This window comes from Equus quagga, chromosome 1, assembly GCF_021613505.1.
Source record: "Equus quagga isolate Etosha38 chromosome 1, UCLA_HA_Equagga_1.0, whole genome shotgun sequence".
NCBI classification, from domain to species: domain Eukaryota; kingdom Metazoa; phylum Chordata; class Mammalia; order Perissodactyla; family Equidae; genus Equus; species Equus quagga.
The window spans coordinates 93,532,353-93,557,618 of record NC_060267.1 but is presented as its reverse complement, the minus strand read 5'-3'; the positions used below and the strand labels follow the sequence as shown (position 1 = coordinate 93,557,618).

General features: G+C 59.0%; 2 protein-coding genes across 6 annotated transcripts in view; one reads left to right on the top strand and one right to left on the bottom strand.

The window, feature by feature from the left end:
- Positions 1 to 15,865, top strand: part of SARDH (sarcosine dehydrogenase) — a 67,930-nt gene extending 52,065 nt beyond the window's left edge. For all 5 annotated transcript variants that reach the window (XM_046678098.1, XM_046678106.1, XM_046678128.1 and 2 more), the window contains 4 exons: positions 8,667 to 8,829; positions 9,349 to 9,517; positions 11,919 to 12,054; positions 14,602 to 15,865. In XM_046678098.1, the coding sequence (XP_046534054.1) occupies positions 8,667 to 8,829; positions 9,349 to 9,517; positions 11,919 to 12,054; positions 14,602 to 14,727 (594 nt within the window). In that variant the 3' untranslated portion in view covers positions 14,728 to 15,865. The remainder of the gene's footprint in view (positions 1 to 8,666; positions 8,830 to 9,348; positions 9,518 to 11,918; positions 12,055 to 14,601) is intronic.
- Positions 15,866 to 22,756: 6,891 nt separating this feature from the next.
- DBH (dopamine beta-hydroxylase) overlaps positions 22,757 to 25,266 on the bottom strand; it is a 21,249-nt gene continuing 18,739 nt past the window's right edge. Inside the window, exons 10-12 of the mRNA XM_046652763.1 lie at positions 24,427 to 24,554; positions 23,764 to 23,923; positions 22,757 to 22,888 (exon numbers count right to left, since the gene is read on the bottom strand). Coding sequence (XP_046508719.1) covers positions 22,757 to 22,888; positions 23,764 to 23,923; positions 24,427 to 24,554 — 420 coding nt within the window. The remainder of the gene's footprint in view (positions 22,889 to 23,763; positions 23,924 to 24,426; positions 24,555 to 25,266) is intronic.

Genomic DNA, 25,266 nt, shown 5'->3' with positions numbered 1-25,266 from the left:
TCACCTCCACCACCGTCACCACCACCACCGTCACCTCCACCACCGTCACCACCTCCACCATCCCCATCCCCGAACACTAGCCTCCTGGATCAAACCACTAGGAGAGACTGTGCACCCCTGCCGCAGAATGTTTTTAGGATTAAGGGTGTCTTGGGAGTGTCTAGAAGGTTTGAAAAATGAAGATTCTCCAAACTGACTGCCCACCTGCTTCCTCCCTCTCCAGGGGGGTCAGAGCATCCACCAGGACCGGCCCTGGAGGGAGTCCTGTGGGATGCCACAGGTCCCCAGGGGCGAAAGGATTCTCCCCTCTGCCTGTCACCCGTTTCATTCAGGCCATGAGGGTGACCACTGAGTCGCTCAGCAGGGCAAGCCATGAGAGGCCCCTCCCCGCCCTGGGCCCACGGCACCGTGTGCCTTCCTGGCCGGCCTCCGCTGCAGCGGGCTCCACTTAGCTGCCCAGTGAGGGGCTCAGGCCCTGCAGAGGGCTGCACACACTCTGCTCCCTGCCCACCCTCTGCCTCCAGGGTCCTTGTTTGTTTGAGGGGTGACTGAGCTTAGAGGGTGCGCCTTGTGAGTCGGGGGGGGAGGGACTGTTACACAACCCAATGCCCAGGGAGCTTGTAAAACCGCCATGAGCTGATGCGATCTGAAAAGGTCGGACGTGCCCGCCGACGTCTGTGGGCACAGCTGCTCTAGCCCTGCTTAGATAGGTACCCGTAAGGGCGCACCCCAGGCCTGCTCTGGTGACGCACATGCCCAGAGCATTCCACAGGAGCCACGTGGCCTCTTCTGCCCAGGGCATCTGGGTGGCCTTATATCCAAGCCGAGGCGGGGACACAGCACGTCCCTGGATTCGAGTCACCTCCATGGAAAGCTGGTGGGAAGTTCAGTGATGCTCCAAGCATGGAATCAAGCCCCCAACCCACAGTTTACTGAAACCTGAGCACATCCCCTCCCACCCAGAAGTGTTCAAGTGAGTCAGTCTGGGGAGGGAGTGCATGTCCTGTGGTGCCAGCACACGCTCAAGACTTGGAGACACCTGGGTGAGCCCTTGCCTGGCCTCTTCCCAGCCGTGCTGCCTCCTCCGAGTGTGCGGGAGAGCGCTGTGAGCCGCCTCCTGCGAGTGGAGGGTTGAGTCTGTAGGAAAATTAGCTTGAAATCCGCCACGGTGGGAGTGCTCGCACTACGGAAATTGGTAAATACTATGGTACAACCCCCCTCCTCCAAAAAACTGATGGTCAAATATGTTCCAAGACATCACCGGGCATTGGGCAAATGACTTGACCTCCCTGAGTCCCGGTTTCTTTCTTTCGTTTTTTTTTTTTTTTTTTTTGGTGAGGACGATTGCCACTCAGCTAACATCTGTGGCCATCTTCCTCTGTTTTGTACATGGGACACCGCCACAGCATGGCTTGATGAGTGGTGTGTAGGTCTGCACCCGGGATCCAAGCCCATGAACCCCAGGCTGCCAAAGCAGAGCGTGCAAACTTAACCACTACCCCACCGGGCCGGCCCCAAGTCTCAGTTTCTTCAACTGTAAAATGGGTGTGCTGGTAGCACCTGCCTCTCCCACAGCAAGCAGCCTGCCAGGGGCTTTACAGGGACGAGTTCCTCGAGTGCTCCTATGAGCCCCGTGAGGGACACGCTGTTACCACCCAGGCTTTGCAGGAGCAGACTCAGAGGGAGGCCGGTGGCCGTGGGTGCAACATTTGGGACTTAGATTTTCAGCTAGTGGGTGTGCATCATCCTGAGCCCAGGCTCTAGGCAACTATGGGGCCTGCTCCACTGGGTGGCAGGCCCCTCACCTGCCCTGTGTCAGCTGTGAGTGCCAGGAGGGCTGGGCAGCATCTTTGGGAGGCTCCAGGGCCTAGGACGGTGCCGGGGCCCCATGGGACGTTTGAGCACAGATGTTTGTGGACTGGGTGGCTGGAAGCTTTGTCTTGCCCAGTTTTGCCCCTTCTGTCTGGGGCAAGTGACCTCGTGCAGAACAAGTGAACATTACTGACCACCTACTGTGCGCAGGGCCCTGGGCCTGGAGCTCAGAAGCATCAGCCATGACATGGGTTCCAGGTCCCCACCTTGCCCTCACTGGGCAGATAAGCGGAGCCCACTGCAGTGGAGGCCGGCTAGGATGGGACACAGTGCCACGGGCCCAGGGCAGGGAGGCGCCTCCCGCGGCTTGCCCTGCTGAGCGACTCAGCGGCCACCCTAGTGGCCTGAATGCCTGGTGGCAGAAGGGAGCACCCTCTCACCCCTGGGGACCTGCAGCATCCCGCAGGTCCTGGTGCAGGGTCTGAAGCTCAGAACCTTCCAAAAGGAGAGGGTCCTCAGGCCAACTCAGGATGGAGAAGAACCATGATGGTGGTGATGACCTTCATGTACGTGTGGGGAGCCGGCGGGTCTGTACTTTCCTGGTGTGATGTCCTTTCACAGACGGATCCTCTGTGGTCCCCATTCTACAGTCCAGGAGTCTGAGCCTCCAAGGGGGCCACAGCTGGCAGGCGGCTCCTGCTGGCTGTAGGAGCAATTCCTTCCTCTCTGGGACAAACTGACGAGAACAGCACTGGCCACTGGAAAGATGGGCACTGGCCAACCCCTGTGGATTCCTGGGCCAAGCAGAAGAGGCCGTCGGCTCCCAGCAGCGCACCGAGCCAGCCAGCTGCCTCGCAAGAGGCCCAGCTCCAGCCGTAGATCTGTAGAACCAAATCCATCTGCTGATGACAAGATGCTCACGGCCAGGGAAGAACATGACCAGAATCAACCATCCTCCTTAGCTCCACGCTCAGTGGGCTTGGTCCCCAAGCACCATTTCCAGACTGGACGCAGAGTCGGCCCCGCCTCGGTCGGCCTCACTCCCAGGATGCCCTCCCCCCGGCCGAGGCCCTGCTCTGGGCTCACCCTGGATCTGCACCTCAGGTTGAAGCGGGGGTCTGTCCTCAGGTACTAGGTGCTCTGTCCCCCTCTTTGCTGGAGCACATCCTCGACACGTTCTTTCACCAAGAATTGTGTGACAAGCTCTGTCTTTATCTGAAAAATCATGTCACCCTCACTCTTACAGGGTGTGGATTTCTAGATTGACAGTTGTGTTTGAGGCTCTGCTTCAAAGATATTATCCCACAGTTGAACAGCATCTGTTGTTGCCAGTCTGACATCTGGAGTCGGGCACGTGGCTGTTGCAGGTCCTCTCCGGCTGTCTGCCACTCTTCTCTCCCTCGGTGTCTCTGTCTCTGTCTGTCTGTCTCTCCCTCCCTGCTCACCTCCATCCCTCTCTTTCTCTCTGATGTCTGCACGCACCTGCACGTTCTCTCAGCAGGAATTTGTTTTTTGTTATCCTGCTCGGTGCTCCTTGTGCTTCTGTGGTGTGGGGCTTGTGACCAGCCAGCTTCAATTCTGGAAGCTTCACTGCCATTTCCTTTCAAAGATTGCCCTTCCCCTGATCTCTCTAGAATCTCCTTAAACGTCTGTTGGACCCAGGTGGGCTTCCCACCTAGGCTGCTTGTCTCAGATCTGCTCCCCTGTGCTTTCCATCCCTGTGTGGTGCTCCTGGGTTTGGGTCCCCTGCTTCTCTGCCTCTCTCCTGGCACCCAGGACATCAGGAAAGTGCAAATCACTCAGGCCCTCTTGGCTTCAGGTGCCAGTCCATGGAGAAAATAGTGGGTTTCTTTTTTTAGCATGTTAACCATTTTTAAGTATATAGTTCCGTAGCGTTAACTACATTCACATTGTTGTGCAACAGATCTCCAGAAAATTTTCATCTTGCAAAATTGAAATTCTATATTCATTCAACAACCCCCACGCTCCCCTCCCCCAGCTCCTGGCAACCACCGTTCTACTTTCTGTTTTTATGGATTTGACTACTTTAGATACATCATATAAGTTGAATCAAATAGGATCTGTCTTTTGGTGACTGGCTTATTTCACTAGGTATGATGTCCTCAAGGTTCACACCTGTTGCAGCAGGTGTCAGAATTTCCTTCCTTTTTATGGCTGAATAATATTCCATTGTGTGGATAGGCCACGTTTTGTTTATCCATCACCTGTCAAGGGACACTTGGGTTGCTTCCACCCCTTGGCTACTGTGAATAATGCTGCTGTGAATGTGGGTGTGCAAATATCTATTTGAGATCTTCAATTCTTTCGGATATACTGCCAGAAGTGAGATTGCTGGACATATGGGAATTCTATTTTTAATTTTTCAGGGAACCATCGTACTGTTTTTCCTAACAGTTTCACCATTTTACATTCCCACCAACTGTGCCCAAGGGTTCTAATTTCTTCACTTCCTCGCCAACATGGGCTATTTTCTGTTTTGTTTTTGTGTTTTTTTTTGATAGTAGCCATCCCAATGGGTGTGAGGCCATATCTCATTGTCATTTTGGTTTGCATCTCTCTAATGATTAGTGACATGGACCATCTTTTCACCTTCGTTAGCCATTTGTATATCTTCTTTGGAGAAATGTCTATTCAAGTCCTTTATTGATTTCTTAATCTGGTTTTTTGTTTTGTTGTTGTTTAGTTGTAGGAGTTCTCTGAATATGTGGATGTTAACTCTGTACAAGATATCCGCTTTGTAAATATTTTCCCGCATCCGTGGGGTGCTTCTTCACGGCTGATTGTGTCCTTTGAGGCCAGAAGTTTTTACGTTGACTCTAGTCCCGTTTGACTGTTTCTCCTTCTTGTTGCCCGTGCCTTCGGTGTTGTGTCTGAGAAATCATGGCCGAGTCCAATGTCAGAAGCTTTTCCTCTGTGTTTTCTTCTAGGAGTTTTCTAGCCTCAGGTCTTACGTTTGGGTCTCTAATCCGTTTAATTATGGATTAGCTAATGTTTGTATGTGGCGTCAGAGAAGAGCCCAACGTCATTCTTTGCATGTGGACATTCAGTTTTTCCCACACCATTTGTTGAAGAGACCGTCCTTTCCCTGTTGAATGGTCGTGGCTGCCTCGTTGAAGGTCACTTGACCACATGCATGAGGGTTTATTTCTGGGTTCTCTTTTCTATTCTATTGGCTTATTTGTCTGACTTTGTGGCCGTACCACACTGTTTTGATTACTGTAGCTTTGTAGTAAGTTATGAAATCAGGAAGTGTGAGTCCCCCCCCCCCCCCCCCCCCCCCCCCCCCGCCTTGTTCTTCTTTTTTAAGGTTGTTTTGGCTATTTGAGGTCTCTTGAGATTCCATATGAACATTAGGATGGATTTTTCTATTTCTGCAAAAAATGCCCCTGGGATTTTGATAGGGATTGCCTTGAATCTGTAGGTCGCTTTGGGTAGTATTGGTGTCTTAATGATTTTAATTCTTCCAATCCATAAACATGAGAGAGCTTTCCATTTATTCGTATCTTCTTTCATTTCGTTCCACAACATTTTGTAGTCTTCAGTGTACAAGTCTTTCACCTCCATGGCTAGGTTTATTCCTAAGTATTTCATTCTTTCTGATGCTATTGTAAATAGAATTTTTAAAAAATTTCCTTTTTAGGTAGTTCATTGTATATAGAAATGCAACTGATTTTTGTGTGTTGATTTTGTATCCTGCGATGTTGAATTAGTTAATTAGTTCCAACGCTATTTTAGGGAGCTTTAGGATGAGGAAAAGGCTTAAGCCAAACCTGGTTTAAGGCCCTTCCTGATGACCTTCCATGACTCTGTGACTCCGTCCGCATCCTGTGCTTCCCACGAGAGTTCGGGGCTCCAAGGGCCGGACCAATGGTCTAGTGGTTAAGTTTGTGCCCTCTGCTTTGGCAGCCGGGGGTTTGTGGGTTCAGATCCCGGGCACAGACCTACACACCTCTCATCAAGCCATGCTGTGGCAGTATCCCACATACAAAATAGAGGAAGATTGGCACAGATGTTAGCTCAGGGACAATCATCCTCACCAAAAATAAATAAATAAATAATGGTGCAGGGCTGTCTTGCACAGGGGTTTACCTCAGTTTGGGGCCTGCATTTAAATTCTGTCCCAGGCAACCTTGACTGGCAGGTGACTGGGTACCAGGCACTGTGCTTCCCACAAATGTGGCACTCACAAGCACTGGCCTCACCCCATTTATCAGGTGGAAGCACTGAGGCTGGGAGAGGCCAACCCACGGGGGTGGCCGGGAGGTGCCAGTGCTGCCCATCCCTCCCAAGTCTGGCTGACCCAGAGCCCATGTCCCAGACGTCCCCACTTTCAGCCCTTCTCCTACGTTAGATGTCCCCGCTCAGAAGGAATAGGACGCCCCCAACTCCACTGCCTCAGTGCAGACAAATGCAAGATGTCTCGAGAAGCGGTGGTGGTGTGAACTTAGAGAGGCACCTGGAATTCCTCAAATTCTCACCCCCACTTTGCCGGAGACCAGCGGTTCGTCTGCCCCCGTTTTCCTCCTTTGTCCTGGACGTAGTGGTCCAGCCCCGCTGTGCGCCAGGCCTGCGCACAGGGGTACAGGGAGGGCCGGACGAGCCAGCCCCAGCCTCGCCGGGCTCCTGGGAGCTGGGGAAGGGGCTGGAATAGCTCCATGCCCCCCAGAAATTCAAGGGGAGCCCGCGGCCGACCCTCTCCCTTAGCTGGGGGTGCGCGTGTGTCACTGGAACCTTCAATCCTGGACCATTCATGGGTGAGCTTTAAAAATGATTTTTCTTGGTTCAAAATGAGATTGGTTTGAGCCTGAAGCGCCTCCATAGTCTGTCTAAAATTAGAACCCTGTTGACAAGGCAGTCTTTGTCAGGGGTCTGTGGCTTGTACCAGGGAAACGGGGCACCATCAACAGTACAATTTCTCTGTCAATTCTGAGTTTTTTGAGAGGCCCGGGGAAATAGCAACTCAGAGCAGATTTACGCCATCTCAAAAGCTTTTGGAATCCACCCCTCGGTGCACTGTGATTAAAGTGTCAGAAGTATAAGGAGCTGGCCTGTGGCGGGGCGAGCAGCCTCCGCCCTCCTGCTGAGACATTGTCCGGGCGGGAGCTGCACCGGGCACACCTTTCAGCTCTGAGCAGTGATGGGATCAGCTCCTCGATCTCTGAGCTCGGTGACTCGCTGGGCTCTCAATGTCCCTTTTGTAAGGTGGACAGTCCCGGGGCCGAGGGCTCGGGCCTTACGCATGGCAACACTGTGGGTTCAAGGGTTTGCCTGGAGGCCAGGAAGTAGGCTCCAGTTGCTGGGTGTGTGAATGACATGTGACCAAGCCGACTTCAGGAAAGGCACGTGCTACTGGACCGGGCGTCACTCCGGGCCTGTGGTGGCCTCCATGCAGCTGCTGGTCCAGGACACAGGTGTGCACCCAGAGACCAGGTGTCCCCATCAGAGCTGTGTGTGGTCAGGCCAGGTTGGGCGCCTCTGGAGCCCCTGTTTCTGCACCATCCCCTGGACAATATTTCCAGTGGTCCCCACCACCATGAGGGGCCGTGAAGAGGTTCAATGGAGTAATGCACGTGAAAAGCTAAGCCCATGGACACTCCATAAACAGCACTGTCATTTCCGTGGGGTTTTGGGGCCCACAGTCTTGGCCTGTGCGACCCAGCTCTCACGCCAGTGGCCTTCACAGTCAAATGTCCACAGCCAGACGACAAGGCCCTTAGTCCCACCTGCAGGCCTTTCTCTCCCGTCCCCACTGCATGCCTGCTCCCTCCCCACCCCTGTGCCTGGAAGGCCTGTCTGCAATGACAGACTCCACTGGAGCTTCCAGCCGGTCCGTCCCTCCCAAGCAGGGTCCTTCCTTCCAGCTCTGTGCCCCCACAGCGTGGGTGCCATGAGCTGGCTTATGCTGCGTCCTTCTAAGACTTGAGTTCTGGGGCTCAGGGGCTGTATCTGTCTTCAGAGCCCAGCGCCTGCCGGGGAGTGGTCAGAACGCTCGCTCACCACCCAGCCGCCTCCCTCCTTGACGCCTCTGAACCTGCCCCGGCAGCCGCTGGTGCTGCTGACACCCTGTCAACTCCCCCCAACTCAACCCAGAGCTTCAAGCAGACAAAGCCAGGCTCCTGACCCCGGTTACACACGAGAAAATTGAGGTCCCTGGGAAGCTAGAAGGCTTGCCCAAGGTCACTGCAGTGACTGAATGGTGGACTCCCAAAAGAGACATCTGCGTCCTCACCCCCAGAAACTGTGAATGGGACCCTGGAGACAGTGTCTTTGCAGATGTAATTAAGGGGATGATCTCGAGATAGAGCATCCTGGATTAGGGTGGGCCCGCCATCCAAGGACAAGTGTCCTGATAAGAGAAGAGAAGAGACAGAAGAAGAGATTAGGGTGGGCCTCAAAGCTGGAAGACGCAGGAAGGACCCTCCTAGGGGCCTCAGAGGGAGCGGCTGGCTGACACCTTGATTTTGGACTTCCAGCCGCAGGACTGGGGGAGAACTCACTTCTGTTCTTTTAATCCACCTGGTTTGTGGTACTTTGTGATGATGGCCCCAGGACACTCCTACAGTCACTTAGAAGAAGAGCCGAGGCCTGGGAACCACCTGTCTACCACCTCTGTCTCCCAATGTTGACACCTCTTCCTTTTAAAGATTTCCAGAGTGCTCCTGAGGACTCCCCTTGGGAGACCCCATTTCTCGGCAGCCAGCCGGCCTGGGCCCAGGGTCAGCTGGTAGTAGCAGTGACAGTAGGAACTGTCCACCAGTAGGTGGGCGCTGGCTGGCCCTCGACCTCAGTCATCTGGGCTTAGCCGGTGTTTGAGCCATGCCCTGTCCCCCCAGGTCCGGGCCATGAGGCTGTCCTTTGTGGGGGAGCTGGGCTGGGAGCTGCATATCCCAGGGCCGTCCTGCGTGCCCGTGTACCAGGCTGTGATGGCAGCGGGGGCCAAGCATGGCCTCGTCAACGCGGGATACCGTGCCATCGACTCCTTGAGCATCGAGAAAGGTGTGTGCAGGGTCTGGAGGGCACTGGTGGGCCACCCAGAGCCACGCTGGAGGCAGAGAAGCCGTGGCCCCAATCTGTCACCCGTGCTCTGCCCTACTATGCTTCCCCCACATTGTCCATTTCCCAGACCCCCTCACTACCCACACAGGCCGAGGATGGTCCTGGCATCCCTGACACCCAGAGGGAGAGGTGGGGGCTTACCCAGCACTGTAGGGCTGGGGCTAGAGCTGGATTTGGATCCGTGCCTCAGTTTCTCTGAAAAAGTTGAAGAACGTCAGAGCAGAAGGGGCCCGCTGTGCTGCCTGCTCCCTTCACAAGCCCCCTCCCTGATGCCCCCCACCCGATGGTGCAGAGGCGGGAGTGTGGATGGGGGTGGTCTGGCCCGGGGGCTCACCCAAGGGAAATGGCCTGCAGTCGATGGTGCCCATCTTCTTGGATGCCAAAGGCATGAAGCAGCTCTGAGGGTGGGGTAACTCCCCCTCTGCTGGGCACCGACCTCATGGTCTCCCCTCCCCACAGGCTACCGGCACTGGCACTCTGACCTGCGGCAGGACGACAGCCCCCTGGAGGCTGGCTTGGCCTTCACCTGCAAGCTCAAGTCGGCCATCCCCTTCCTGGGGCGCGAGGCCCTGGAGAGGCAGCGGGCCGAGGGCCTGCGCCGGCGCCTGGTATGCTTCACCGTGGACGAGTGAGTACCCTGTGCTCCTGGGTGCAGCCGGAAGGGACGGCCACAGCTGAAGCAGGCAGGCGCCTCCCGGTTCCTCTCCTCAGCCGCCGGGCACTGACTCTTCCCACGTGCCGGACCCTCTGTCAGAACTCACCCCGCAGCCCTGTGACAGAAGTGGAGACCGAGGCCCCGGAGAGGCAGAGCTGGGACCCAAGCCAGGCCTGACCCCGAAGCTGAGCCTGCAGACTCAGATCCCTCCAGGGCCAGGCAGGGGGCAGACCCAGACCAGGGACCAGCATGGGTCATCAGGGCCCGTGGGGACGTGCAGCCAGCACACCTTCCTCAAATGCAGATTTTCCAAGAGAAAGCACCACCAGGCCGAGCCCCATCTCTGTGGGGGGGACCCAGGCCGAGGGCCTTGGCAGGGTGAGCCCTGCTCAGAGCTGGTTACCTGGTCAATGCGACCTCCCCGTGTGTTCCAGTGACATCATCCCCATAGCTGGGATGGGGGATGGTGGGGGGAAGGGCCAGGCTGGGGCCACCATCCCTGCTTAGAGATGGAGGCCACCAGATGGGTGCCAGTCACGTGGCAAAGGTGGAAGGAGCCCTGTCTGGGGGTCCGGCCCCTTCTGCTCTCCCCACAAGGCACAGCTTTGAGCATATCGCCATCATGTCCCTGGAGCTGGGCCCACCTTGTCCCTGGGTTCCAGGCACCTGGATTCCACCTGGGCTGCATCAGCCCGGGGTGTGAGCGCGTGCAGCTGTGGCTTCTGCAGGAATCTGAGTAGCAACAGTCTCCAGGGCAGCCGCGTCTCTGGGCTTCGTTGATTCAGAGCTGAAAGGCAGCCACAGATGGTGCCACTTTTCCCAGATTTCTGGAGCCCTCCCAAGAAGTGTCAAGTGTGAGAGAGTCGGGGGTGGAGAGCGAGCAGGGCGGGGGTCTGCCGTGGTCCTGCGGCTTCTCGCTGGGCTCCTGTCAGCCTGCCTCTCCGCATCACTGCTCGTCCATCTCCTGGGGAGCCGCTCAGCTCTACTTTGGGGGCGCGGGACTGGGAGGGCCGACAGGGCCCCTCACAGACAGAGCAGGGGTCCGCAGAACCCCTCTGCGCCTGGCCCTGCAGGAAGCCCCTGTGTGGTCTGGCTCTAAGAGCAGCCTCAGGCTTGCCCACTCAGGTGACGTCTGCCAGGCTGCGAAGCCCACCCAGTGCCGCAGCTTGGGCATCCCAGTCCTGGGGAGAGATGCGGCCAGGTACTAGCTGTGGAGGTGCAGAGAACTCCTGCTGGTTTGCTCTGGGGCCTTGGGGGAGGCAGGTGGCCTCCCTGAGCGTGTTTCGTCAAGTACGGACGGCACCGTCTCTGAGGACTCGGGTGAAACCAGAAGACACGGGACATGTTTACGAGAACCCCAGACCTGTCAGGCTCTTTGACTCTGCAACACGACTCCAGTTAGCACACCGCCTGGCCACGCCCGGCTCCCTTGGGCACAGCCCTGTCATCTGCCCCTCGGGGCCCTGGGGCCAGTGTGGCGCTCGCTGCCCCGTTAGTGCTGCATCCCCAGCACCCAGCGCAGTCTGCAGCACCCAACAGGCCCTCGATAAACACCACCAATGAAGCACCAAGAGGGACAGGTTTGCAAAGATTTGCACCAAAACTTTACCCTTTACTTCCGGGTGCTGGCATCTCTGGGACTGAAGTTTAATCTGTTCTTTGTTTTCTATTTCGAATTTTCAAAAACTCAGTATTACAGTGAGCATTCATAGTTAACATGCAACAAAGGAAAGTGCTTTTAATAAATTATGCACATACTGTAAAAAAAGAAAACTCAACAGAGCAGAAGAAGCCACAGTGGCGTAATGTTTTCAACCATTCGGAAGTCAAGCGGGAAAGACATCTGAAGATGGGCCTTGTCAAATACACGGGGCCTGTCTGTGCGGACAGAGTCAGACCCTGGTTGGGGTGTTCTCTGCTCTTTTTTTTTTTTTGAGGAAGATTAGCCCTGAGGTAACTTCTGCCAATCCTCCTCCTTTTGCTGAGGAAGACTGGCCCTGAGCTAACATCCGTGCCCATCCTCCTCCACTTTATATGTGGGATGCCTACCACAGCATGGCGTGCCAAGCGGTGCCGTGTCTACACCCGGGATCCGAACTGGTGAACCCTGGGCCGCCAAAGGGGAACGTGCGCACTTAACCACTGAGCCACCAGGCCGGCCCCTCTGCTCTTTTGTTTATTCGCTCGGAGCCTGTGCCCTGGCGTCCCCGGGCGGGCCAGGCACAGGCTGGCTCTGGAGTTAGCCAGGGCTCAGGGATGGAGCCCGGGGTCTGGCAGGCACGTCCAGCTTCCCTTTCTCCTCCTCTAGGCCAAAGCACAGGTGTTTCCCCTCTGGGGCCTCTGGGGTCCCAGCTATCTCTGTTGCTTCTTCCAGAAAAGTGCCCATGTTCGGCCTGGAGGCCATCTGGAGAAACGGCCAAGTGGTGGGCCACATCCGAAGGGCCGACTTCGGGTTCGCCATCGATAAGACCCTCGCCTACGGCTACATCCGGGACCCCAGCGGTGGGCCGGTGAGTCCACTTCCCTGGGACTGCCTGGGGAGCCCCGGTTCCTCTGCAGGCCCCACACCGGTACCCGTCACCGCGCCCTGAGTGTGCTGGGCCTCAGGATGGGAGCACAGTGAGGCGACTGACTGATGGGCCGAGTCTCAGGGCAGACCTGGCAGCTGTTTCCTTGTTTTCTTTCTGAAGGACCTGACGTTGGAAGCTCCAGGCTTCTCTTGGTCAGAAAGGGGCTCTGGGCCGGGGCGAATACCCTCTGCTCCCCGGAGCGAGAGACCAAACCTCTGCTGCTGCCCGCCCCGTGCCCTGGGGTGGGCTCCAGGGTGAGCAGAGGCCCAGACTCAAATTCCTCCTCTCTCCGCCTCCTCTCCTTCCTCATCCCAGACATGCCCCAGGCCGGGGCCCCATGTGCATGCACACAGTTGTGTGTACTCGTATGCACTCATGTCAGTGTACACACATGTATGCACACATGTGCACACGCAGGCACATTTCGGGAGAAGGGGCAGTGTGTTCTGGGTGGAGAAAATCTAAACATTTCACCCAAACACCATTTAAAAACCCAAATAATCTCTGAGCACAGATGCCTTCCTCCATATTGGCAGGGGAGGGGGCGGAGAAGGGGGCTTCAGGGGCTGTGAGCCCAGGTGGGGTCCCCACGCTCCTGTGGTACGGGCTGCTCACGGAGGTGGCATGTGGCAGGGGCGGGTTGTGTGAGGTGAGCTAGGAGGAGGAGCTGGGGTGACCACCAGCACCTTTATGGCCCCGCCTGCCCGCCTCCCTGGAGCCCTGTACTGGCCCCCAGACGGCTGAGAGGCTGAGGCCCCAGGAGGCTCTGGCCGAGGGCTGGGTGCCCCTCCAGGGGGCCTGGCTCCACAGCTTTCTGGCTGGCAGTCTGGACGGTCTTAGAAGACTCTGGGCTGCGTCCCCCCACCTCCCCATGCTGAGACTGCAGGGAGGGGCACTTGGGGGTAGCAGCAGCAGGAGGCAGGTGGGCGTGCGTCAGAGCAGCCCCAGCAGGGGTGCAGGGGGCGTGCTGGGCCTGGTATATAGGCCCCAGGGGGAACGGGTACAGTGGCTCCCACCCTGGGCCTACAGCAAGTCCTGGGGGGGGAGGCTGCACCCTGTGGGGGCCTGAGAGGCTCAGGACACGGGCTTGGAGCCAAGAGCCTGGACGCTCTGCCCTTCACTGGCTCCACAACCTCCGACAAGGGCTTCTCTCTGAGCCTCAGTTTCCTCATCTGTAGAATGGAGACAGACTCCCTCCTGCCTCGCAGGGCTGTCGTACAAATCGCCACTCAGAGTGAGGACTCAATGAGCAGCATTGTGATGATGAGGCTGCCGTGGCTGGTGGTGACGTTGGGCAGTGACAAAGGACCTTCTTGGACACCCCCAGATACGGGGCCCTGGGTCCCGGCTGAGGCTCTGTGTTCACGCTGTGCTGGGGCGAGGGTGGGTGCAGGCCCAGGCGCCTCTTCTCTCAGAGATTGGCCTGTTCTACTCCCTCGGGGATGGGTTTATAATTAATGTGGCCGAAGAAGGGGAGCTGACACATTCCCCAGACAAGTACTCCAGGGTGCTCAGAGACGACGAACGGAGGGCCGGGGCCGGCTCAGGCTCACTTTCGAGAGCCGACTGTGCCCATCTCTTCCCAAATCCGCCATCAGGGATGTCCAGAGTATTCACCACGTGGAAATGGGCAGACTCTCCAAACAGCACGTCCCCGACCCCAGCCCCCCGGAGAGCTGCTTGGTAAACATTTACCAGCATGCGCGCGGGGTAACCCGCATTCCTTCATAAGAACCTGCCCCTTGAGAGGACAGGCTGTGGAGGTGGGAGCAAAGTTTGGGGCCTCCTGGGAGTTTATGAGCCAGGACCATGAGCTGGCTCTGAGTCAGCCACTCCTTCAGACATCCGAAGGCACCGGCGGCCTGTGCCACCTGCCTGTGGGCTGGGTGGGGGCGGCTCAGAGCTCTGAGCCCCAGGGTGCTACCACAGCTCAGAAGCCTGGTCTAGAAGCCGTTCACTCCCAATGCTGCAGTTGCACAAACAGCCTCGGTTTTCATTTTTTTCCTCCAGTCCTGAGTTGCCGGGAGAGAGGGTCCTCTGACTCCCAGAGCAGAGCTCTGAGACACCCTCCTCGTGGCCCAGCCCTGGGCATAATCGCTATAGGCAGAGAGCAGGATGCCCGAGCGGGCAGTGGGGCCAGCCCGCTCTGCTCTGCCTGCAGCTGCTGTGTGTGCTCAGGGTCAACGGTGTGTTTCTGTTCCCCACTGTTTCCAGGGACCTGGAGCTGCTGGGGCGGGAGGTGTGCTGTCCTGTGGGATCTCACTGGCTGCCAGAGCTTGACTCTGCTGGACCCCGGTCCTCAGGGGCACGGGGGACACGGCGTCTACCTGCTCAGGCAGCTCCTCAGTTCACGGAAGGCCCTCAGCACATGATGGGTTTGCCCACAGGGGAGGAAGTGAGGCTGAGACCCCACTTCCGGGCAGCGGGCAGGTGGGGGCCCAGCACCCGCCCGCTAATGAGCCGTGTCCCCTCGTCTTCTGCTTCTAGGTCTCGCTGGACTTTGTGAAGAGTGGGGACTACGTCCTGGAGAGGATGGGGGTGACCTACCCTGCCCGGGCTCACCTGAAATCTCCCTTCGACCCCGACAACAAGCGGGTGAAGGGACTCTACTGACGGGGCCTGTGGGACAGGGCCTCAGCTGCTCAGGAGCCACCCCGTGCCGTGGAACCCACCAGCTGCACAGCCCTGGACCCCAGGACCTGGACCCCTGCCAGCACTTGGGTCCTCTCCGCCCTCAGTCCAGGCCTGCTGACCCCCCAGACAGATATGGACAGAGAGTGGAGAGAGGACCCAGTGGCCCGTCCTGTGATCACTGACCAGAAGGGGGTCTCTAGGTGACCCCCAGCCCCCAGAAAACAAACCCATCACGTCTTGGGCTCAGGGACCACAGCCTGCTGCCCTGGGCAGGTGCTCAGCGAGCCCTGGAGAAGCCGGCGCAGCCGGGAGGCAAGCTCTGCCCGTCTGGCTGCAGCGGCCCGGCCCCTGGAGGGCGCTGGGATCCAGTCCTGGTTAGTGCTGTTGTCCCCGACCTCTCAGTTCTTCACGGCCTTCTGAGATGGTGGGCGGAGCAGGGGGTGGGGGTCTCAGACCCTTCCATCAGTGCCCTCCCTCACCCATGCAGACGCTCCATCGCCTGCCTTGGTTTCCCCGGGAGCCCCTTGCTCACTAGGCCTGGAGAGGAGGGATGTGAGGCGAGGAAGAACCTGACGGGATCCTCCTGCCTGGGTGGCCTTTGGCCCTGCCATTTTCTTGGGACACAGCTCCTGTCTCGTCTCCCTGCTCTTCAGCCCCCAGGGGGAGGACCTTGCACAGGGCCTTGAGGGGGGTGACCACCTGCGCCCCTTCGCTGGGCCTTCAGAACTCCCTAACGTCTCTGGGTGAGCCTGCTCCCCGCCTGGGCTGGGTGTCCATCATGCCGCCCACGTGCCCAGGTCCCTTCCTCTTCACCTTGCCCCCACCCCCAGCTCCCGTCAGCAGGATTTCTCTGCCCACTGGGCAGCCCAAGGACCAGGCCGCCCCCACAAAGCTGCACCACATGGTTGTACCCAGACATGCCCAGCCCTCTGGGGAGCAGAGGGCAGCAGACACTCAGGGGACAGGGTTCCCACAAATGCTTGCAAGAGGCGGTGGGGTGATTGGGGTGCAGGCAATCCTTGGGGGGCCCTGGCTGCTTCCAGATGCTCACACCCTGTAGCCCTGCTGTGGACAGAGCTGGAACAGGTCAGACTAATAAAGTTGAAGCCGTGGGAAGAAGTTCGGGTTTCAGATGGCCTATGGAGAGCTTTTCGGCCCCCTGGCCAGACCGCAGGCTGGGGAGCGGGGCCTCTGGCTGTCACACTCCCGGGGCCCAAGGAATGCCTGCAGCCCCCGGGTTCATGGGGCCCAGCTCCCGCATAAGAGGCCTGGGGGAGGCCCAGGGGGCCGGGGAGCGGCTTCCCACATGGCCTGGCCTGCTTCCCCCAGCTCTGTGGTTTGGCCTCAGACCCCTGGATGAGGCCGGTGGACGTGTTCATTCCACGGCCTGTCCTTGGGTGGGGGCTGAGGACAAGGAGAGGCTGACACGGGTCCCAGTCCGACTCCTTCCTCGGGGGCTGAGCTCGGAAACAGAAACTGTCACGTGCGTCCTCCCTGTTCGTGCGTTTTCTCCTCTGCCCACGAGAAATAACCCCGTCCCTTTGGAGAGGGCATGGGGTCATGACCTGAGAGAGGCCCTCGTGAGCTGCCCCTGAGCTGACCCTCTTTATCCTGCTGGCTACAGGAAGGTCCAGCCATGCTCTGGCCCTGTGTGTCTGGCATGGGTCACCTAGGGATGACATCACCCTCCCCTGGGAGCACGTCCAACCCCAGTGACCCCGGGCAGTCTCCCTTCCCCTAATCTGGAGACACCTGTTGCTACATCCATTTTTGAAGGTTTTTCTGGACAAAATGAGTACCATGGCCCGAACGGTGGTTCTGAGTACTGCCTATCAGGAATTCTGGGCAAACTGGCCTGCGCTTGGCCAGAAGTCGAGAGGGGGGAGAAAGGGGGCCTCCTGTGCCCTCAGACGCAACCTGCATGCCAGCCCCGTGGTCCCTGGAGCTCAGAGGCTCCTGGAAGGGGCTTAGGGCACAGTGGTGCTCCTGCGGCAGGCAGATGGCCAACCCCGTCTTTCCCAACTCCCCTGCTAGCTCCTGTCTGTCAGCTGGAGCAGGTGGCCATGGCTGGCTGCACTTGGGCCAGTAGAGGCCACATGGGTCCCAGACCCCTGTGCCCAGCAAGGGCATTTGCATCACAGCGGCCCGGCCAGCACTCGCCTCCCGTCCTCCTGTAGTAAGTGGGGAGAAACCGGCTGGCAGGGATGAAGTGCCCATCTCTCTAGGGAGGACCAAGGGCCTGGCAGTGGAATGCCCAGGCGACTCCCAGTCCCTCACTTCCCTGACGCCTCACATGCGCGGAGCCGGCACGGGGCCCACCTCTCTCCAACAGAGCTGACGAGAGTGGCAGCAAAAGCGTTTGGCAAAGGACAGGTGCAGGGGAACACTTAGGCGATTGTGGACAACAAGCCTGTCACGTGGTAAGGTCCTGGGGTGAGTCTGACCTGTCATCTGACCTGGGCAGTGTCTCCTGGGCTTCACCACCTCATCTGCAAAGGGGACATGGGGGACACAGCCCTCATTCTCCCTCGCTCTGCTTCAGCTGGGGGAAGCCTCCAGTGGGGCTCCTGAGTGCTGAGGACCCTCCCTGCCCCCACGGAAGCCCCTTCCAGCCTGGGTGTGGCCTGAGTGCTCATCTCATCCTTACCCCATGGGAGGATGCACAGGGAGGCCAGAGGGCTTGCCCAGGGATGGCCGCCACATCCTACCCAAGTCTCTGCTGGAGAGGCGAGCAGCTGAGCCCCCTTGCTCCGGGTAGCTCGGAAGTGAGCGTGGAGGGGGCCCACCAGGCGGGAGCCCTGGGACCCTGGCAAGGCCCTCACTCCTCCAAGGGTCCTCACCTGGTGCGTGAGCAGAGGATGGGCATCCTGTGGGCTGTGCCAGTGTCTGGAGCAGATGCCAGTGTCTGTGAAGGCTCAGTGGAGCGTGGCCCCTGTGAGCTGGGTCGCATCAAGACACGCAACAGCCTGCGTCTTCCAGACCCTGGAGAAGAAGCCCCGCCAGACGGCCTGCCCAACTCCCTCCCTGTCCAGCCACAGCCCCTGGCCCACCAGCTGGCTCTGGCAGTGCTCACAGCAGCGCTGGGAGGGCTCAGAACACCCCAGCATGAGCCGGATCCCCTCCCAGTCTCCCCACATTAACGGCTTAAAGTCCAAGGCCCCCCATGTGACTATGCTGACCCTCCAAATGCTGGGCTAACTCAGGACCCCTCCCACCTCGGGCTCAGCATCCCACGCCAGGAGACAGGGCCACGGGCCAGGCTCTGCATGGGCCAGGTCCTCCCGCAGTGAGTGCTCCTGGCATCTTCTAGCAACTGCCACCACGGGGGTGGGGTAACCGACTCCTCCCCGTCCCCCCCCACCTCCTCCCACCTCCAGAAGAGCAGGTGCCTTCAGATGAGGAAGCAGCCCAGCGCGAAGCTTTGAATTCCGACTGGTGAGGGCGACAGAGGGCGAAGGTCCCCACACAGAGGCAAAGACTTGGGCACAGAACAAGGGGTGGGAAGATGGGATGTGCCCACGGCCAGAAGTCAGGGTCACAACCTCAGGCCTCTGGCCCGCCGGCCAAGTTCTGCAGGATGAGTCCTGATGTGGAAGCCTATGTGAAGATGTCCTTTATCTGCTTGCTCACATTCTAGAATTTGCCAGCAAGTTCATTGGCTCTCCCTTCCAAGTATATCTGAAGCCTGACCCCATGTCTGCACCCCCGTTGCGGCTTCCCTGGTCTGCGTTACCACACCTGCCCCTGGTTACTGCACTGGCCTCCGTTGGCCTCTGCCTCCCCATCACAGCCTCTCTGACCCCCGACTTCTCTGGCTGCTCCTGCCCCACCTCTGCTCAGCCACGACGGCCTTCTCACCGTTCCTCGAACACATCAGACTCACCCCCACCTCAGGGCCTTTGCACTGACAGTCCCTCTGCCAGAAGGCCCTCTCCCAGATACCCATGGGACTCCTTCCTCATCTCCTTCAGGATTTTAACTAATGCCACTTTCTCAGCCGGGCTGTCCCCGACGGCCACCCTGCACAGCCCGTCTTCCCCTCCTGATCCGTTTAGCCCTCTCCATACTGCAGGCTCTCCTTCTTATCCCCTGTCTGCCTCTCTCCCTCAATGGAATGTAGCCCCTTGAGGTGGCACGTTTTTGCTCACAGTTCCAACCCGAGTGCCTACAACAGGGCCTGATCCCCAGCTGGCCCTGGGAAAGTATTTCAGACTGGACAGAGGAATGAGGCTTGGGGGACGTGAGACCCGGGACCAGAGGGACTGAGGGACAGGGGGCCGGCTTGGGGCATCTGTGGTGGTCCTGAGTCCACGCCGGGTCCAGACCTCTCTGTTTACCAGCAGATGTGTTTGAGGGCACTTCTAGACCCCACTTAAATTGAGTTCTCGAGCAGCCCGTGACCCAGCCCCTCCGAAGTTCCAAATCACAGAGTGAGGGCCTCCTGCGTTCCAGTCTAGAATCTTCCACTGAAGGCTCCCCAAATCCCTATTAGGAATCCTCTACAAAAAACAGAAGTTTCTGGCCTGGGATTCACGGGACTCAGTGGACCGCCTTCCATGCAAGGCGCTCCTGAAAACGCAGGGGAATGTGGGGTGTCCGCGCCAGGGCGGGCGGGCGTGCGGGGAGGGGATCCTAGAGGGACAGGGACGATAAATGGGTGCATGTCCCGGGGAGCCCGCTCGTGGCTTCCAGTGCATTTAGAAGGCCCAGAGACTAACAGGGCACTTGGCGATCATGAGAAGCTTGTTTTGAGCAGAGAGGAGGCGGGAAGAGCCAGGCACCACTGGGGCTCAGTTTCTCCATCTGCACTGCAGGATGGGGGATGGGGGCCGGGGACTGAGACATCCTTTGACAATTGGCGGACCCAGAGTCTCCGTTCCAAGCCTGTTCCCCGGGGTGCTGGGAGCCCTGTGGGGTATTTCTGGTGGTCGACATGGGGACGCTGCTGATGCTTTGCAGTGGGGACCAAGGAGGCTTCCAGCAGGAGTGATCATGCTCAGCCGCGAACACGTTCTCCCCAAAACACTGCCTTGGAATTGCCTGCACCCCTGAGGTGGTCCAGCTACTCCCTCCAGAGCCGGCCAGAGCCAGGCCCCCTGCAGCCCGTCGGGGACAGGCTCAGAGCTCTGAGGATGTGTGTGCCCCCGTACCCTTGCAGCTCCGCTCAGCTGGTGCTGTCTGGGACCACAGCCCCCAGGGCAGCACGGCCCCGTAGAACTTTCTGCCATGATGGAAATGCTTTCTATCTGCGCTGTCCAGTACAGTAGCCACGGGCCACATAGACGTGTTGAACATTTGAAATGTGGCAGGTGTGACCGAGAACCCAAATGTTTCTTTTTATATCATTTTAATTCATTTAAAATTAAGCTTAAATAGCCACATGAGGCTAAAGACTACTGGACAGCACAGCTCTGGAGCATCCTGGGATCAGCTCAGGCAGACCCGTCTGCTCCAGCTGGAGCCTGCAGCCTGGGAACACCCCCACCCCCTCCACCCCCGGCCCTCTCAACACTGATCCTATGTGAGCACATCTCAGCCTGGGATTCTAGGCACCTCACAGCTAGTGAGTCATGTCACCTTAGCAGCCCCCACCCCCAGGAAGCTGGGAAACCTTCTCAGTGGGCAGATGGAGGATGGAGGCCCAGAGAGGGAAAGCAAGTTGTCCAGGGCCACACAGCAGAGGGAGGAATGGGAGCACAAGCTGCTAGACTCTCACCTCCCCTCGCTCTTCCCAGCACTGCAACCATTCAGGAGACAGGCGAGCCTGGAGAGTCGCTAGAAGGGCTTGGCCATGGTAGTCCCTCCCGCTGACAGGCTGTTTTCAAGTAATAAAGCCTTTCACCCAGCGGTCCCTGCTTAGGCCTCACAAGGGCCAGGGACTCTGCCTACTTCTTTAATAAGGAAGTGGAGGGTGAGAGCCCAGACTGCAGTCAGACAGACCATGGCTACTTCTGGGCTCCAGAGCTCTCTGGAAGCCTCAGTTTCCCCTTCTGTCAATGAGAGCAGAAACAGCACATATGTCGTAGGTGTATTGGGAGTGTTAGCACAGAACCAGTGTGCACACTGTAGCAGCTAATATCAATGACACCAAATGTGATGATTGGGTGGGGTGCTGTCAGAGCCGGGCACCGGGTTGGGGCAGGGAGCAGGCGGTGGTCTCTGTAGGAGAGCCCAACAGGCTGCCCCAGGAGGAAGAGGATGACCAGCCTGAGGGCGGGAGAGTGAGTGAAGTGTGTGTGTGAACTGTCACTGTGGATGGCGGAAGGTTCTGGAACTGGGTGTGATTTCCCACTAATCCTCTGAAGGGGACCCGGGGAAGGCATTTCTCCTCTGTGAACCTTGGCTCCCCTGTTGACGAGACTGGAATGTGGCAGGTGCCTCCTGGGCATTTGAGGAACAAGGTGATAGCAGGGGCCAGCAAGGAAGGGCTCGGTGGGCCTGGGCAGGCTTGCCCGAGGCTTGCGAGTCTCCCTCACATCCTCTCCCAGAGCTCTGGGCTCACCAGGACCCCAGTGGGGCATGATCAGAGGGCAGGGGTCTACTTGGGCTGGAAGACCAAGGCCAGAGGCTGGGCATGCTCCAGGCCACCTTCCAAGGCCTGCCCCTTCTGGGGAGCAGCCTCTCCTCCACCTGTCACCCGAGGCCATAAAGATGACGAAGGGCCGGCCTGCGCTCCAGCTTCTATCGGGGCCTGGCGTTTCACAGCCATTGCGCCCCATGACTTACGGCGCGGGAAGCCGTGATTTATACACGGTGCAGTGCAGAGCGTCCGGGCCCGTTTGTTCCTGTCTGTAATGAAGTGGCTCACAGAAGGAGAAGGAGCCGCTTAGCTGACTCTGCTGGGGGGTAAAGGGGGCACTGGGAGGCCCATCCATCACCCTCTCTCTCCTAAAGGCTGCACAGAGTTTTGCTGAATTGGCGGAACACAGCCCCATCTGTTACTCTCTGCAGAAACCGTCAGAGAGCAGCCTGACATGGGAGGCAGCTCCGAGGGGGGGAGGTGGAGACTGACCCGGGAAGCGTGGGGCCTGTTCCAGCTGTGCCATGGAGCAGAGCGCTGGCACGGAGAGGAGGTTCAGACGAGGCTTTCTCTCGTGGGAGCAACACCGCCCTGTATTAGCTTTCCCCGGGTGCTGGCCCCCGTGGGGACTTTATCATCTCATCAACCCACACAGCATTGGCCCCATTTTACAGATGAGAAAACCCAGGGTGAGGGAGGTGAAATGGCCCGCCCGAGTGACACCCAGCCCCAGAGATGGAACCGGGCTTCTGACAGGTCTGACCCCAGAGCCCAGATGGTCTGTTAACCACCGTTCCAGCGTGGAGAGAAGCAGCCTGGGCTAATCGCCCCATTTCCCCAAGGAGCTGGCGCCCAGATCCTTGTCTGGATCTTCGCCGTCTTGTCTTCGGTGGTGGTGAGGGTTGTTGTTAGGTTTCCCTTTAGGTGGGCGAAAATATCTGTTTACCCTGCAGTGGAGCAATTTCCCAGGCACGTCTCTAACTAGCTAAGTGGCTCGTCCTGCCTCCGTCTCAGGGAAGACGCCCACTGCGACAGGCGAGCCGCTCCGTGGGGAAACATCCAAGTGGCACTGGCACACCACACAAGTCACCATCAGCAGGGGCTGGGGATGCGGGCCGTCTCAGAGGATCCTGCCCCACAGCCGGGCGGGGCTCATGTCCCAGGAGGACGGGCCCCTCCCGGCGAGATGGGCAGGGCTTCGGGCCCCTGGACTCTAGACCACCAAGGCGGGTTATCCTTACTCTGCATCGGAAGGGTGTGGACAGGGCCTTGGTCCAGCCAGTCCTAGGTGGGACCCTCTTAGCCATGCAGCGGGTCCCTGAGGGGAGAATGCTAGAATGGACCATGGTCCAGGCAGGGGCTTGGCCAGCCCCTTCATCCTGGACACACAGAGCTAATTCCACGGGGGTCTTGACAGGGTGAGGGTGCACAGAGCTGGCATGAGTCCACAGGGATGGCATGGAGGGGGAGCGAGGAAACAGCCCCCCCTCAACCTTTGCCTCCACCAATGTCGACCACGGTGGGGCCGGCGGGGCTCCGACCCCGGCTGGCTGGGCACTGAGGGGTGGGCTCTTCCAGCTTGGAGATGATCTCGGGCAGGGGCTGCAGATTCCATTCACCCTGCAAGGAAGGAACCAGGAGGTAAACTGAGGCTGGAGGGGGTAAACGGGGCACTACCTCCCCAGCCACTTTTCCCAACGACTTCTTGGGTTCTTGCCCTCCAACTTAACTCGTCCCAGATCAAACCCACCCCGCCCGCCCCACGTTACTACTTGCCATCGTCTCCTAGGAGTTTTCCAGGCCCCCACCTCGCTTCCCACCCTCACTTCAGTCATCACCCAAACGAAGCAGCCAGAGCTCCTGGGGGGGCTGAGCTGTTAGCCCTTTCTCCCTGGCAAGGCTGCATCAGGTGCCACGTTCTGATCCCGTCAGACATCCCCCCTCAGCCGAGCCGGCGTTAGCCCTGCCCTGGGTGCTGGGGATGTTGGACTGAGCAATGAATCCGGCTCCCAGCTGCCTCCAAGGACTCTGCCTCCCACGTCTGCACAGCCTCCCCTGCCTGGTCAGCCACAGCCCAGCCTCCACAGGCAGCGCGCTGGGGAGTCAAGGAGAGGCCTCTGAATGGCGAGTCTCAGATAAGGAGGCGAAACCGCTCTCTCTAGGAGTTTGCTTTCTCGCCCGCCCCTCCTCCTGCGCTTTATTCTTAGGCTGGGGGGGGGAGGGTGCTGGCGCCCAGCTCTCACCACCTGGATTAGTCCCCATCCTGATGGCGCCCAGGAGGGCCAGCGCCTCTGCTGGCGGCGCTGTCAGTTCTCCCTCCGCAGGCTGTCTGTCGGGCCTGTCTGTCACCACCTGACTTCTCTGTTTCCTGTCACCCCACACTGGGGTCCTCCGGGGGGCCTGAGGCACAGGGAGCGGGCAGCTGCAGGACTTGCCGCTGCCGCCGTGGGAGAGGGGCGAGGGTGGGCGCCCCGGTCACCGGCAGGCAGGCGTACCTGGAATCGCACGGCCGAGGACTTGTTGCAGTGCATGGAGATAGGGGCGAAGCCATACAAGGCGCTGAGCACCTGCCGGTTGAAGGAGTTCCAGGGAACAGTGGCAAACTGCTCGGGGACGGAGGCCTGAGGGCAGGTGCAGACTTCCTCGCCATTGAACCTGGGGGGGGGGTAGGGGGAAAGGAACAGCCTGGTCTGGGTGGGCAGATGGGAGGGGAGCCCAGCAGGGTGTGCTGACCCCTCCCGCAGACTTGGTAGGGTCTCTGGAGTGGCCCCAGGCTGCGCCTGCCTGGCCTCCTAACACGCAGCCTTGGCCCCGGCTCCACGCCAGTGATGGCTAATGGGCTTCGTCTCTCTCTCTTGTGCCACCATGGGTGGGCTGGGAATGGCTCCTCCAGGGCTGGCTGGAGGGGGCTTCTCAGGCCAAGTCCAGCTCAGCAGGACATGAGTGTGGGGATCCATTAGTGATGCCTGCCACAGGCACTCCAAGGGGGCATGGAGGTACGGACGCTACATCCGCGCTCACCCTGCTCTGAGAACTTAGCTTGGCTTCCTCACTGCCACCCACTGCCTCCCAGGGCCCAGGGGTTTCTGTGTTGGGGCCGCCCTGCCATGCCCGGGGTCAGGGAGCACAGGCCAGCCCGCTCCCTGTGGTGCCGGCACCTGTTCACGAAGTGGAAATACTTCTGCAGGAAGCCAGGGTCCACAGCGCTCTTGCAGAGCTCAAGCTGTGTCTGTGGGTAGTAGTGCACGTAGTTGACGCACATCTCCTCCAGGATGCCGAAGCCGCCCTGCAAGACCAAGAAGAGCCGTCAGTGCCCCGCTTCGTGCCCGAACGCTGTGGTCGGTTCGCAACATTGTTCCCTGCATTCGTTCATTCATTCGTTCACTCATTGCATGGTGCCGGCGCTGCTCCGAGGGAGCCAGGTCCCTGCCTCCTTGGAAGTCCCACCCTTGACAGCAGAGACAGATGACAGAGTCAGTGGCAAATTCAGCTCCGGTGGTGACGAGTGTGAGGAAGAGAAGTACGAGGGGGTGAGCGGCCGGGGCATCAGGGGGCCCACTTTACGGACAGACAAACAAGGCCCAGAGAGGGTGAATGGCAAGGCCTGAGCAGACGCAGCCTCCAGACCTGTCCCCTCCACCTCCAGCGGGGCCTGGAGACGGAGAGCTGCAGACCTGGCACCGTCCACCTGCCATTCCTGGAACTCGGCTCTGAGAGGAGCAGGGGCTCCAGAAGGGGAGATGGTGGCCAGAGGCAGTGACAGAAGTCTCCCAGGGCAGCCCTGTAGCTCTGTCATGGTGTGGGAGCGGGCAGAGCAGGGCTCTCCAAGTCCTCGTCCACTGTAAGCCCCTGGCTGGCTCCCTGCTTTCTGAGCCCAGAGGAGGAGGTAGAGGAGCTGGGGAGGAGGGGGAGGAGGAGGGGGAGGGGGAGAAGGAGGAGGGGAGGGGAGAGGGAGATGAAGGAGGGGGAGGGGAGGAGGAGGAGAGGGGGAGGGGGGA